This window comes from Danio aesculapii, chromosome 3 (assembly GCF_903798145.1).
Source record: "Danio aesculapii chromosome 3, fDanAes4.1, whole genome shotgun sequence".
Classification (NCBI taxonomy): Eukaryota; Metazoa; Chordata; class Actinopteri; order Cypriniformes; family Danionidae; genus Danio; species Danio aesculapii.
In genome coordinates, this window is record NC_079437.1 from 11,951,397 (window position 1) to 11,967,051 (window position 15,655).

General features: G+C 35.3%; 1 protein-coding gene and 1 long non-coding RNA gene across 2 annotated transcripts; both read left to right on the forward strand.

Annotated features, from left to right (window-relative positions):
- The first annotated feature begins 9,332 nt into the window (after positions 1–9,332).
- On the forward strand, positions 9,333–10,004 carry nog5 (noggin 5). The gene has a single exon (XM_056450114.1). It carries the CDS (start codon positions 9,333–9,335, stop codon positions 9,963–9,965), a length of 633 nt encoding a protein of 210 aa, XP_056306089.1. The 3' UTR covers positions 9,966–10,004.
- Positions 10,005–10,912: 908 nt separating this feature from the next.
- Positions 10,913–14,550, forward strand: LOC130220181 (uncharacterized). The gene is made up of 3 exons (XR_008836146.1): positions 10,913–10,987; positions 14,319–14,375; positions 14,455–14,550. It is a non-coding gene; the product is annotated as an uncharacterized LOC130220181 (long non-coding RNA).
- Positions 14,551–15,655: the final 1,105 nt, after the last annotated feature.

The window sequence follows — 15,655 nt, forward strand, 5'->3', positions numbered from 1 at the left end:
CCAATGTACACGCGCCTGGAGCCTGTTTGAAAGCAGACAGAATGCGCGTTCTAAAAAAGAACATGCGCGTTCTAAAAAAGAACACGCGTTCCACAAAATTGTTTATGTCACTTATAAATCAGTGGCTTTTAGGTATTTTGGCTCGATAGATTAGTTGTAATGTTGTTGTTTTTTTAGTCTAATGTAGAGAAACATCATGCCCCTCCAGCCCCTGTGAAGAGAGACATGGCCTGGACAAACAGACATAGAGGTAAAGTTCGTTTATATTCGGATATTCAGACATTCTGCTTAATAATATAATTTCAGAAAAGTATTCTTTGCAAATTCTAAATAGGAAAATCATATCAGAAGCCAATGACTATCAAAGTACAACCATGTTTACAGTCAGTTAGATAGTGTTAATGTTGAAGTCATACTTGCATGCTAATACTGATTGAATATTCAAAATAGCGTGGTAAACAACTTGGAGACAGTTAAATGAGTTAAATCTGTAAATATAAAACCAACCTCACCTCAATCAAACAGACGTCGTCCACCACACACACACACACAAATGACTTCCTACACATCTGTAAACCTACAGTCAACTTAACATCCACTCATCAAACCCCCATAAGAAAGAATGCAAAAACCAGCCCACACAAACAAAACCCCCCACAGCAGAGATCACAGAGCTATGCTGAAGCTACTAGCCAGCACCTCCAGCCCGGCCAGCGAACTGAGCCAGATCAGAGAGATGCTGCAGACACCATGCCAACAGCTCCGGCACAGATAAGAATATACACAAATACAGTCTACTAAGATATAATGTGTGTATGTATGTATTTATCAAATATAAATTCCTCATGCTGTTCTCTCTATCTTACCAAATAGGTTTATCTTAAATATCACAAAAAAGTCATGCACTCGTTTCATATAAGTTGTTGGAATATTCAGGGTCTCCATTCTTCAATTTTTAGTACTAAAAGCACAGACCCAATTGATGCTAACATCCGTATTCTCACTGAAACCTGGTATCGAAAGCATGCATTGATGTACCTCAGGCTAATGGGTCATTATCACTGTCCCACAAGATTGAATCAGTCCTTTATGAACATAATGTTAAAATAATGAAATTCTGATGTTTTAATATAATTGGTTAAACCTTTACACACATGCAGGTGGAATTATAAATGTTTTGAAATATGTTTTTGTCAAATGTTGCTGTATTCTTTAATTGAAGGGATGTGATTTTGCCATGTCCTGCTCACTGCTCAGCCAACTTCAGTGAGCCTAAAAAGTAGGCAAGTTTGATCAATCAAAAAGATTTGTAAATGTTCTTATTGTCTTTAACAAGTTAATTGATAAAATCGTAATTTTAATAACTTTTATTTTGTTTTCATAATATTATTTATCATTTGTGTCCTTGAGATTGCCCCCGGACTCACTCTACAAGACAGAACCATCAAGTTTTTTCTGTTTGCGGATGATCTGGTGGGACTACAGAGACTACAGCAGCATCTGGACCTGCTGGAGAACTACTGCCAGAACTGGGCCCTGGCAATAAACCTCAAAAAGACGAACATTATGGTCTTTCAGAAAAAGCCCCGATGTCAGAAACAGACACCAGTTCCATCTAGGCGGCACCGCCCTAGAGCACACGATGCAGTACATTTACCTCAGCCTGATCATCAGTGCATGGGGGAGCTTCAGTATGGCAAAGATAAAGCTTGAAGAGCTCAATTAAGAGGCAATTGCAAAACAATTCCTCCGGGTGCTCCAGTTTCCCCCACAGCCCAAAGACATGCACTATAGGTGAAACATAAAACATATGCTGGATAAGTTGGCGGTTCATTCCACTGTGGTGACCCCAGATTAATAAAGGGTCTTAGCCGAAAAGAATATGAATGAATCAGAATATCCACGTTTACATCTTGCAATTCTGACTTTATTCTACGAACTTTGAGTTTGGGTTTCCCAATCTGGACTTTTGTTTAAGAATGACAAGTGAAAAGAGAGCAGTTCAGTTATTAAACAGACTACAGAAAACTAGGGTGTCATGGTGGCGCAGTGGGTAGAACAATCGCCTCACAGCAAGAAGGTCGCTGGTTCGAGCCTTGGCTGGATCAGTAGGCATTTCTGTATGGAGTTTGCATGTTCTCCCCGTGTTGGCGTGGGTTTCCTCCGAATGCTCCGGTTTCCCCCACAAGTCCAAAGACATGTGGTATAGGTAAATTGGGTAAGCTAAATTGACTGTATTTGTGTGTGAATGAGTGTGTATGGGTGTTTCCCAGTGCTGGGTTGCAGCTGGAAGGGCAAAAAGTGTGTAAAAGTAATGCTGGATAAGTTGGCAGTTCATTCCGCTGTGGCGACCCCGGATTAAATAAAATAAATGAATGACCTACAGAAAACTACAGTATTCATACCTATTCATTACAAACACACACATGAATGAACAGTAAAATACAACATAAACATTCAAATTACACCTACTGTATTGTTCAGAAGACATTATTATAAGACAACAGTTACAAGTCAATAAAATCTCAAAAACTGTTTACAAGCCTTTTTTTATTGTGTTCTAACAATACAATCATATTAACCATAACAATGGATGTCATCAAGAACAATAATAAACAAGGAAAATTAATAATAATAGAAAAATAATAAAGATAATAAAAAACAGGGTACAGAGGCAAAACTATCAAATTGAATTATATTTACAAGTAAAGCATTTACAAAGTAAAATTTCACTGTTTTTTTTTGCTGTAAACCTTTTGTAAAATAGTAATAAAACAATTTAAGTCACACAGAAAATTCTGCAACTTGGGTAATGATGAAGAAAATGTACATTTGTGAATATAATATTTACCCAATAAAATAAATAAATTGCCAATCAATTCTATGTTATGTTTGTCATGAGAAAAGTAACAAATATCACACAGAAAAGGAAAAGGCCAAGCTTTTTTCCAATTAATTTTGTCTATTAGAGAATTCCACAGAAATGTTCCCCTCGGAGTGATTCTTTTCTTTGACTGAAACACATTTCTTCCATTTTTATTACTACATTTTAGGTCGTAAATGCATTTGTCTTCAATTTAAAACTTTGGTTCTTTTTTTAACAATCACTTCAAATGACAAGTGGCATTTCATTAAATGAGCAAGGCCATTAGGTATGGCCTTAATAACAGTATGAAATTCTTTATGAATTACAGGGAAATTATATTTAACCATGACATCACCATATGAATAGACAACTACTAGATCAAGTAAATCACAAAGATAATTAATATCTTTTTCATGCCAATTCTTATAATAAAATCGATTTATTCTTTACTAAGATGCTTTCGTTGTGCCTTCACTTTGTGCAGGGAGAAATTGTGAACGAAACATAATTTCCATGCCAAAAGAGCCTGTTCATGAAATTTAGAGAGTTTTATAAGGAGTTTAAATGAAGAAAAACTACAAGTTAAGTAAAATTTGAGACCTCCAATCTTTTTATAAATATTATGTGGGATATTACACTATCCTTTCAATTCATGGTTATTTATTTTGGAAGCTCTGATATCCAAATAGGTCAATCTAATAAATAAATACTTGATATTTTAATAATCGCAACCAAAAAAGCAATTACAAGACACTGGTTACTTCCTGAATCCCTAACAACCCAAGAATGGCTAGAAATAGTATATAATATTTATGTGATGGAGAAAATTACATTCTCCCTTCGACTTTAAATTAATGCGTTTTGAAATATCTGGTCCAAGTGGACATTAGATTACTCCACCCAATCTTCGTAGAAAAATAAAAAATTTTTACAATCCACAGATCAAACATTTTTCAATCTACGACCCATTGCACTCCCCCTCTTAATTCTCTCTTTAGATTAGGAATTTACAGCTGATAATAACCCAAAGTTGAGCGAATAAATAAAGATTTGACCCTCTCTGACCTATGTACAGTTGAAGTCAGAATTATTAGCCCCCCCTGTTTATTTTTTTCCCAATTTCTGTTTAACACAGCACATTTCTAAACATAATAGTTTTAATAACTCATTTCTAATAACTGATTTATTTTATCTTTGCCATGATGATAGTAAATAATATTTGACTAGATATTTTTCAAGACACTTCTATACAGCTTAAAGTGACATTTAAAGGCTTAACTAGGTTAATTAGGTTAACTAGGCAGATTAGGGTAATTAGGCGAGTTATTGTATAATGATGGTTTGTTCTGTAGACTATTGAAAAAAAATTTAGCTTAAAGGGGCTAATAATATTGACCGTTAAATGGTTTTTAAAAAATTAAAAACTGCTTTTATTCTAGCCGAAATAAAACAAATAAGACTTTCTCCAGAAGAAAAAATATTATCAGAAATACTGTGAAAATTTCCTTGCTCTGTTAAACATCATTGGGAAAATATTTAAAAAAGAAAAAAAAAATTCAAAGGGGGCTAATAATTCTGACTTCAACTGTATATTTAGTATTGATATTAGGTTACCATTTTATTGTTACTGTTGTTTTCATATGTTTTTTTTTCTATAATTTTGTTTTTATTGTGTTTTGTTACTTTATAGTTTGTAAAAAAGAAAAATGTTTAGCAACGGAAAATGTACACTCTCTTAAGTGGAATTATTGTACTGTATTTATTGCTACTATAAATAAAAAATGTAAAAAATTATAATATTATGTGGGATAAAGTACCAAATCAAATCTGGGGAATTAACCGTTTTTAATCCAATTTACTTTGAAAGTGTAATTGACGTAAAAAAAAAAACAATCATGTCAACACCACCATCAGCTTTCGTACCACAGAGAATGTGTTTCTTCAGATGTGGTGTGGTTGTGATGTGATGTGGGTTTTTTTTACATGTATTGTCATGAACAAATAGTAGTAGTAGTAGTAGTAAAGTAGTAGTAAAACTTTATTGTCCTTGACAGGAAATTTGTTATGGGCATCGCCACATTGCTGCAGACATTCACTAAAAACAAGCAATAAAAACAATACAAAATACAACAGTTACCAAATTTATAATGCTAATTAAGATAGACTCTTATTCAATAAACCCACTGATACAGGTACAAAGGATTTCTTATAACGGTTTAACCTACACTTTGAGACTCTATATCTCCTACCAGAGGGAAGCAGCTCGTAATGTGGAAACAAAAAATGAGTTGGATCGTTTACAATCCTTTTCACCTGATTGAGGACACAATTCTCATACAAACTCGAGGATTAAAATATTCATCATATCCAACAATTTTCCATGCTGTCTTTAAGAGATGCATCAATTTAGATTTACACTGAACAGATAGGTTGCCGAACCACACTGTGATACCATACCTGACAATGCTTTCAAGAACTGCTTTATAAAAATAAGGAAAAAGAAGGATAAATAATACGAGACAACCCTTCAGCTTTTAATTTGAGAACTCTGCCAAGGCAGGTCAAATCTCTCTGAAGCCAATTGTTAAGTATTTGTTTTACTTTTTTAATTTTAGCTCCTGTCGTGAAGATAAAATTGAAAAAACATGAATGAATTCATTTTAGCGATGACATCATTTAATTAAAAACGACCCTCATTTAATGAATTTTGAGAGTTTTATTAAGCATGTCCTCCCTGACGCTAATAATATCCCAAATAAGTGTAAAAAACAAACACATTTTGACAGTCGGAATGTGTGAACAAAGGGTTAAGAGGCAGCTTCCCTCAGCATTGTTTATGTGTGTTTGTGTGTTGTTGTTGTTGGTGTGTCTGAAAGATCAAGCATCACCTCAGTGACGGCTGCGCTGACATGCTTGACCTGATGATTAGATTTATTAAACAGCGTGGGTGAGCTGCGTGTTTGTGCCTGTGTTTGCTGCGGATGTTTTTAGGGGGTGTCACTGACGTAGATCCTCCAGGCACAAACTCGGTGCTCGTTATAGGTCAGAGGTTGAGCACTGAGCTAATTGATTAATTTAAAGTGATAAAATGCGTCATTCAGTCAATGTGTGACAAAGTGTCAACTTGAAGGCCGCGCATCACAATTGCTGTCACGTAGACGCTCGACATTCAAACCTTTTGTACTGTCTACACACACACACAAACACAAATAAAAGTTGGTTATTCAGTGGATGAGGTGCAATATCATCACCTCTGACCTAAAAAACCTTTAATGAAAGTGCCGTATAATGAAAATCTGCATATACATAGAGTAATAATTTAGATGGAAATGACATACTGTGAGACTCGATTATTTCCTCGATCTTATGTAAATCCACTGAGTGTGAAAGACCACAGAAAAATATGCAAATCAGAACATAACACTGACTGTGTACTTGGAACACTCGTTAACGCAAATTTCTAATCAGGCAATCACATGGCAGCATCTCAATGCATTTAGGCATGTAGACATGGTCAAGATGATCTGCTGCAGTTCAAACGGAGCATCAGAATGCAGAAGAAAGGTGATTTAAGTGACTTTGAACGTGGCATGTTTGTTGGTGCCACACAGGCTGGTCTGAGTATTTCAGAAACTGATGATATACTGCTTTTCACGCACAACCATCTCTAGGGTTTACAGAGAATGGCTTGAAAAATAAAAAATATCCAGTGAGCGGCAGTTCTGTGGGCGCAAATGCCTTGTTGGTGCCAGAGGTCAGAGGAAAATGGCCAGACTGGTTCGAGCTGATAGAAAGGCAAAAGTAACTCAAATAACCACTCGTTAAAAGCGACGTATGCAGAACGCACAACACATCCAACCTTGAGGCAGATGAGCTACAGCAGCAGAAGATCACACAGGGTGCCACTCCTGTCAGCTAAGTACAGGAAACTGAGGCTACAATTCACACAGGCTCAACAATATAGATTAGAAAAAACTTTCCTGGTCTGATGAGTCTCGATTTCTGCTGTGACATTCGAATGGTCGGGTCAGAATTTGGCGTCAACATCATGAAAGCATGGATCCATCTTACCTTGAATTAAATATTTATGCTGGTGGTGGTGGTGTAATGGTATGTGGGGGATATTTTCTTGGCACACTTTGTGCCCATTAGTACCAATTGAGCATTGTGTCAATGCCACAGCCTACCTGAGTATTGTTGCTGACCATGTCCATCCCTTTATGACCACAGTGTACCCATCTTCTGATGGCTACTTTAAGCAAGATAACACACCATGTCATAAAGCATGAATCATCTCAGACTGGTTTCTTGAACATGACAACTGTACTCAAATGGCCTCCACAGTCACCAGATTTCAATCCAAAAAAGCACCTTTGGGATGTGGTGGAAGGGGAGATTCACATCATGGATGTGCAGCCGACAAATCTGCAGCAACTGTGTGATGCCATCATGTCAATATGGACCAAGATCTCTGAGGAATATTTCCGGTACCTTGTTGAATCTATGCCATGAAGGATTAAGGCAGTTCTGAAGGCAAAAGGGGGTCCATCATGGTACTAGTAAGGTGTACCTAATAAAGTGTCCAGTGACTGCATGTATTTAATGCATGTGTTTAATTCACGCTTCGTTAAAATGTAGTCACATGAGCAAAAAAGAGTATAGCACAGTGCACACTTCATTTAGTGCCACAAAACTTTCATGAATTACTTCTGTTAAACACAAAGGAAGATATTTTGAAGAATGCTGGGAAAAAGCAGCCATTGACATCCATAGTATAAGAACAAAAATACTGAGTCAAAGGCTTTTTTCCAATACTCCTTAATAGCCTATAGGGAAGCCGAGCACAAAGTAACACAGGGTTAAATGTAACACGGAGTTTTAAGGTATTTGCTCAGGGTTAACCATGGCATGCTTCCGAGGTTTTCACCACAGTGTCGGCAGACGTCTCCTAGCCAATTATTGAAAAAGTTTGGCGAAATTTGGATGAGAAACACAGGAGAAACCATTTTTGCAGCATAAAAGTATTTTTTATTATACTCAATATTTTTTTATTTAAAAAAATCTGTGAAAGTATGAATGTAAAATCTTATATGGTTGTCATTACCGTCTTCTAGGCTGAAAGATGAAACCATTTTGAAAGATGTAAAAAACACACAGAGACTGCTGGCCAGTTTTGAGGAAAACACGACACAGCAGGGTTAGTTGTAACAGGGTGTTACAATTAAAGTCACACACTGTTGGACACCAATTATAAACTAACAATATAATTTTTGAATTTTGAGTATGATGTGTTCTGTTTTTAATAGAAAAAAAAATGTTAATAGAATTTTTTTTATTGCTAAAAATGAATGCATTGTATAATAATGGATAATAATGCAAATAAATACAAATGTGTTATAATATATAAACTTTCCACATGGACAGATAAATAAATAAATAAATAAATAAATAAACATACGGTGCTATGTAGAACAAAAAATAAATTGAGCTGAGGAAGCACTGAGAAAATATACTATTTAAAATAAACAGGAAATAAATTACTGTGTGTAATCTGCCTTTTAAAGCATGTGTTACAACTAACCCTCTGTCTGTTACAACTTGCCTCACTGGTGAGGTAAATAGTAACATTTTTACTCCTGGCAATTTTGGTAATACTACACAGAAACCATATGGTCCGGCGATCATAGTTCAAGTGCTCATTTGTAGGAGAGGCTTGTGTGTTGCTGGTTAAAAAATATGGTTTGTCTAACCCCATTACTTTGTTCATTATTTGGCCAAATCCAAAAAGTGTTACTTTGTGCCCCGCTCTCTCTTATCTTCCTTTGTGTTCAACAGAAGAAAAAAACTGAAACAGGTTTACAAGGCGAGTAAATTATGACAAGATTTACTTTTGGCTACTTGTGTTCAACCTTCTTGAAAAAGATAAGAACTCAATCAGATTTTGACCAAGTGGAAGTGGAGTAAATGCTAACAGAATTATTTTTGTGTGAACAGCCCTTTAAAAGTGCAAAGTACTATAATAGCCTAGTTAAAGCAGGGCTTCTGAACTTTACTTTCAGTTAATTTTGGCGTCTGTGTTCTCAGTTCACCCTTGGCAGGATGTTGTAGTTTAGCGGGTGACACATTGAGCTGAAGCCCGCGGGGCGACACCGGCGAGCGGCGCAACTCATGACGCGTTTGGGGTGTCCGGATTAAAGCCCCATTCAGCAGGAGACGAGCTCCAGTTATCAAGAGCAACCACACATCAACCATTTAAAAACCTCTCTTAAATACTTAATGACCTCTCTGTGAATGTCATTTATGGGGAACAGAGAGGATTGAAGACTACCTGCCGATCTGTTTTGTTGCTCATTAGCTAAATTAGTGTTTCCAAAACACTGATGTGTATATAGAAGATCAAGTTTTGATCTTTAAACTTCTAAATATTTGATAAAATCGGACGTTTGGTTAAGTTTTCTGGTCTTGAATGGAAATGAAGGCGTCTCCTGTGCTCGTGTTTTGTGTTTCTGTCACCCTTCACCTCGTCATTGCTCAGCTACAGTTGCGCGTGCGCCCGTCGCCTAGCGACCACCTCCCGGTACCGGACTTGCACGAGGACCCGGACCCCGCGCTGCAACCGGGAGAGCGGGATTTATCCCCCCGGCTGCTGCGGCGAAAGCTCGGCAGCAGTTTTGACCCCGTTTTCTCGTCTATCGGTCCACCGACTCGAGGAAACGGCTCTGAAATCCCCCGTGAGGATGACCCCGATGCACGCGGAGCGATTCCCCGTGAATTCCAGCAGCTGAATTTCACTGCTCTCAAAGTGGCGGCGAAGACGGAGCGCAGGATGCGTCGGTGGATGTGGTCGTACACCAGGTGCCCGGTGCTGTCCATGTGGAAAGACCTGGGCGTGCGTTTCTGGCCGCGATACGTCAAAGAGGGACAGTGCTCGACCGACCGCTCGTGCTCTTTACCAGAGGGAATGTTCTGCAAACCGGTGCAGTCCGTGAGCGTCACTCTGCTCCGGTGGCACTGCCAGCAGGGCTCGCGCGCGCTCAAGCGATGCTCGTGGATACGCGCGCACTACCCGGTGATCTCACAGTGCGCCTGCGCGTGCTGAGCGCAAAATATAATTTAATTCCTATTTATTAGTTTGAAATTTGGGTGAAACTTAAATCGGACTGGTTTTGTCACCCACGTTATTACTTTGACAAGGTGATGATGAGTGGACTTCACTAGGAAGACACATTTGTGATTGTGCATTCTTTGGCTGTGATGTGTTAATGATATTTATGTGAGCATAAAGAAAATGTGAGATGAAGAGAGAAAAAGACAATAAAAGTGCAGATGACCTCACCAAGTTGTTCATTTGTATTGTTATTGCTGTTTAATAGATCAATATTTTGTGTTAAGTATTATTATCAGCTGTTATTTATACTATTACATTATTATATTATTTAGAGTGCTGTATACAGGTCACTGGTCAAATGTCGTCTTCTTCTGTCTGCATCAAATGATACTTTAATAACTTAAGTTATACTTTATAATTAATTAATTATAATTACTATAATGTATAATATATTATAATAATTCTAATATATAATAATATTATTAAAATGTAAATATTTGAAAATGTATTGCCAATGAATGGGTAAAAAAAACCTAGTGATTTGGATTATTTAACACATTATTTAAAGTAAATAAATAGTTATGATATAAAGGACAGTTAAATATGACTCTAAATATTTTCTTCAAAATAAGCTTGACAAGATCTACTGTTAGAATGCATTACACTTTAGTCTTTATTTTTTAATTAGTAAAAATAATTAAACAACTATTTTACATGAAAAAAGTTCTATAATGCCTTTATTGTTATTATCTTATTGTTCTGAAAAGATAAGTGAAAATGTGTGCACACGTGTTATATCAGAGCTATAGCTTCATGTTTACGGCATGTTTACCCTCTCACTTCTCCTTTTTCACATTTGATGTTTTTCTCTCCGTTTCTCGCTCCCTCCTTCTCTTCCGCCACATCTGTTTTCACCTCCTCTGTCAGTTCTTGCTCATCCATCTTTAAGAGTGCATCACGGTTTGCTTTCTGATGCTTCAAGATGAACACGACGACCCAAAACATTACTACAGGTAAAAAAAAAAACACATTCAGTACAGTGCTGAATTTTTATCAAGACTAACTGTTTAAGAGTTGTTTGTAAAGATAATTTGTATATAATAATTCATAGATAGTGCCTTTTGGGGGTTAATAATTAATAATCACACTTAAATAGTGAAAATAAAAAAGTAATAATGTCATATTTGGTTCTTTATTGTTGTTGTTGTTTTTTTTGGTGCGTATTGGGTAGTTTTCCAGTGTAAGAAACACTTCAGAAAAAAAAACACACTTGCAAATATTAGTTTCTGGGAAGTGTGTTATAGCAGAAAGGAAACGTGTGGCAGCTGCTAAGAAACAAAAAGACGCCTTGTCCCTTGGGATCGCATGTGAAAAGAAACAGAGTAAGACTGAAAGTGTGAGGGGGCCTCAGAAATCAAGCAAATCTATAAGATTACGGTGATTTTGAAAAGAAAGTTTTGTCTAGCAAGTGAAAAATTCATCCTTTTTCTGTTTAATGATCACTTCAATAATAATACAAAAGAATATGAAGAATAGAAAAGGCTGCGTTTTGAGGTTAACACTGTAAAATGTTATTTATTGCAGTTCTTTTAGTTAACAAGTTGAAGTAATTCCTGTAATAAATTGTTTTGAGTGCGTGTACACTTGGCAACCGTAGTTTTAGGCTGTGGTGGTTAAACAGTGATCATCTGGTACTGATTTATTTATTTATTTAATCGGAATTATTCTTTTATCGCTTTATAATAAAAAACTAATTACAAAACACAAACTTACAAAAGATTAATCGCGATTAATTGCATCCAAAATAAAAGCTTGTATTTACATCACATATATTCGCAATATAGTGAGTACACAAACATATCATACATTCTCATACATTCATATGCAGTAGTCAACAAATTCATTCATTCATTCTCTTTTTGGCTTAGTCTCTTTATTAATCTGGGGTCGCCATGGCGGAATGAACCGCCAACTTATCCAGCATACGTTTTTTATACAGTGGATGCCCTTCCAACTGCAACCCATCACTGGGAAACATCCACACACACTCATTCACACACATACACTATGGACAATTTAGCCTTCCCAATTCACATGTCTTTGGACTTGTGGGGGAAACCGGAGCACCCGGAGGAAACCCACGCCAACACAGGGAGAACATGCAAACTCCACACAGAAATGCTAACTGGCTCAAACCAGCGACCTTCTTGCTGTGAGGCAACATTGCTACCCACTGCGCCCTAGTCAAAAAACAAAAATAGCTAGGAAAATTTAAACAAATAAAATGTGGCAGTACCTCTTCAAAAGGGTACATACATAGGGTTATATTGGTACTTCAGAGGACCATATTAGTATCCAAATGTATACCTCTTGAAATTGTTTAGGTACTAATGTGTACCTTTGAAATATCAATATGGACCCTTTAAATTCAGAGTGACAGCTCTCGTATGTTTATTTTAGTGTAGTTACGTTATGATTAATATAGTTTAGTGCAGCTTTAAACAGTTTAGCTACCAAGAATCAAAATATCAGTACACTTTATAATATGATTCCATTAGTAAATGCTAGTTCATGTATTTAACAAGGGAAAAAAGAACATTACAGCATTTATTCATCTTTTTTAACATTAATTAATGAAAATACAGTTGTTCATTTTGAGTTCATTTTAACTCGCTGTGGATTTTAATAATACATTTGTAAATGTTGAACTATATAATAAATGCTCTACTGTTCATGGAATGTTCATTATTAATGTTAGTAATTGACTAATATGAACCTTATTGTAAAGTGTGACCCAAATATCTTTTACGGTCCACAAAAGAATGTCTTCAAAATTCAGTGTGCTCAAATATTCAATTGTTTCATTCAAACGGCTGATTCATTTGAAAATGAGGTAAATGATTCTTTATATGATTGACTCATTAGATGATTCAAATCATGAATCAGGACAGTCCCTTCAAAATGCAGCTTCATTCCGAAGCAAAACACCTCTTTATTAAACAGAGACACAGCACGTCTACTATTTATTTATTTAACTGTTGTATAAACTTGTTATTTGACTGAGAGATATTACTTATATATTGTTTATATTATAAAATGGAGTTATGTGAATTAAGCTATGAACTAAGTCTGCTAGTAGGTGGCAGTAAATGTGTAATGAATGAATCAAATGTTCAATTGATTCGTTCAAATGGATGATTCATTTAGAAATTAAGTAAATGACTCTTTTTATCAGTATGTAATTGAATGATTCAAATCACGGGTCACTGAATCATCGATTTGTTCAAAACGCGGCTTCATACTGAAGCAAAACACCTCTCTACTTTTTATTTACATAACTGTTGTATAAACTTGTTATTTGATTGATAGCTACTACTTTTAAATGATTTTCATTTTAAAATGGAGTTATGTAAATTAAGTTATAAGCTAAATCTGCTAGAAGGTGGCAGTAAATGTCTAATGAATGAGTCAAAGGATCAATTGATTTGTTCAAATGGATGATTCATTCAAACATGAAGTAAACGACTCTTTTTATGAGTAGATAATTGAATGATTCAAATCACAGACCACAGAATTATTGATTTGTTTAAGACGCAGCTTCATTCAGAAGCAAAACATGTCTTTATTGAATGGAGACACAACACCTCTACTATTTATTTACTTAACTGTTGTATAAACTTGTTATTTGACTGAGGGCTGTTACTTATATATTATTTATATTATAAAATGGAGTTATGTGAATTAAACTATGAACTAAATCTGCCAGTAGGTGGCAGTAAATGTCTAATGAATGAGTCAAATGTTCAATTGATTTGTTCAAATGGATGATTCATTCAGAAATGAAGTAAACGACTCTTTATGAGTAGATAATTGAATGATTCAAATCACGGCTCACTGAATCATTGACTCGTTCAAAACACGGCTTCATTCAGAAGCAAAACTCCTGTTTATTTAACAGAGACACAAAACTTCAGCTATTTATTTACTCAGCTGTTGTATAAACTTACTATTTGACTGATGGATATTACTTATATGTTATTTCTATTATAAAATGGAGTTATGTGCATTAAAGAATAGCCTATAAACTTAATCTACCAGTAGGTGGCTAATGAATGAGTCAAATATTCAATCGATTAATTCAGACAACTGATTCATTCAGAAATGAAGTAAACGACTCTTGTTATTTGACTGATAGCTATTGCTTATATATTACATGACAAAATTATGAGACAAAAAATACTATAAATAAATTGTCTAACAATACGCATGATGTTTTGTTATGTGACATATAAGATTGAACTGAATGCTAATTTCTGTAGAAAGATAATTAAAACTTGTCAACAGGTATGTCTTCCAGCAACCCTGATCTCAGACCTGTCAAAACCAATTCAAATAACACAGGTATGCTTTGTGTGCGGCATCACGTCATCATAAATCAGACACTGGATCAGTTTTTCATTTGTGTGTGTTGTGTTTACAGCATCTCGATCGGATTGGTTACTATACACTGTTCCTGGATCAGCTTTTGTGATTGGGATTGTCCTGTTCACAACCATCTGCAAAACACGGCAGCGGAGAAATGGCAAGCGTCAACACACACCCAGAGCTTTAGTTTTTTTTTTTCAGTGAAATTATAATTACTAAGTAAAAATTATACAGTGCAAAACTAAAATAAAGCTGAAATAAAATCAAATATTAATCTGAGAACTTAAATACATTAAAATGCATTACAGTTAAGTCACAATGAAATTATTAACAAAATGTTGTTGTTTTTTATAATGCAATATTTATTATGAATGGTTTACACATGTGCGTATAATGGGTTTTAATTTCCTTCAGTCTGTCTTTAATAAAAAATAAAAAATCTTCCGTCCCCTTCAAAGTAGTCTCTTTTCTGATCATTTTTTTTCTGTTGTAGGGGCGTGGTCAGCCTGTCAATCACATGAGATCCACCAATGGCAAACCATCTTAAATTTTTTTATCTCTATTTGTGAACAAAATCAAATCCAGCCCTACATTTGTTCTCATTCAAAAAGCCATTCACTCGGATGTACATTACAATACAAGCAAAAAAGACTTCTACTTTTTAGTTTTATGTAGATTTTGTTTTGAAGCATTACATTACTAATTAAATGTAACATTTAAAAATGAAATAAAGATAAACAGTTGTAATTAAAGAATAAATAAAAAAGCACAAAATGAAATATTTAGCAAATACTTCCAATTTAAACATTCATTTTCCTTCGGCTCAGTCCCTTATTTATCAGGGCTTGCCAAAGTGGAATGAACCACCAACTATTCCAGCATATGTTTTACACAGCGCGTGCCCTTCCAGCAGTACCCAGTACTGAGAAACAGCCATACACTCTCACTCAACTTAAAGTTTAGTTTTAAATGTTAATATTATATATTACTATATCAAAAAATATATTCAAATATTAAAATACATTAAGTCAAACGCATACATACACAAACATAAGCAATTGATTAACATACAAGGTTCTTGTTTATTTATTATTGAACTTATGGTAATTACATTCTTATATATTTTTATTATTTTTATTTTCTTTCAGTTACTACAGAGAAGAGGACACACACAAATGGAAACGCTGTCACTGTTAAGAACTTTGGGTGATGCATTTGCCTTTTGCTAGACTTCTTTTTATTCAAACTTCTTTACT

Excerpts from the sequence above, each read along its gene's own strand:
- nog5 (XM_056450114.1), top strand. The coding sequence starts at position 9,333 with ATGGAAATGAAGGCGTCTCCTGTGCTCGTGTTTTGTGTTTCTGTCACC.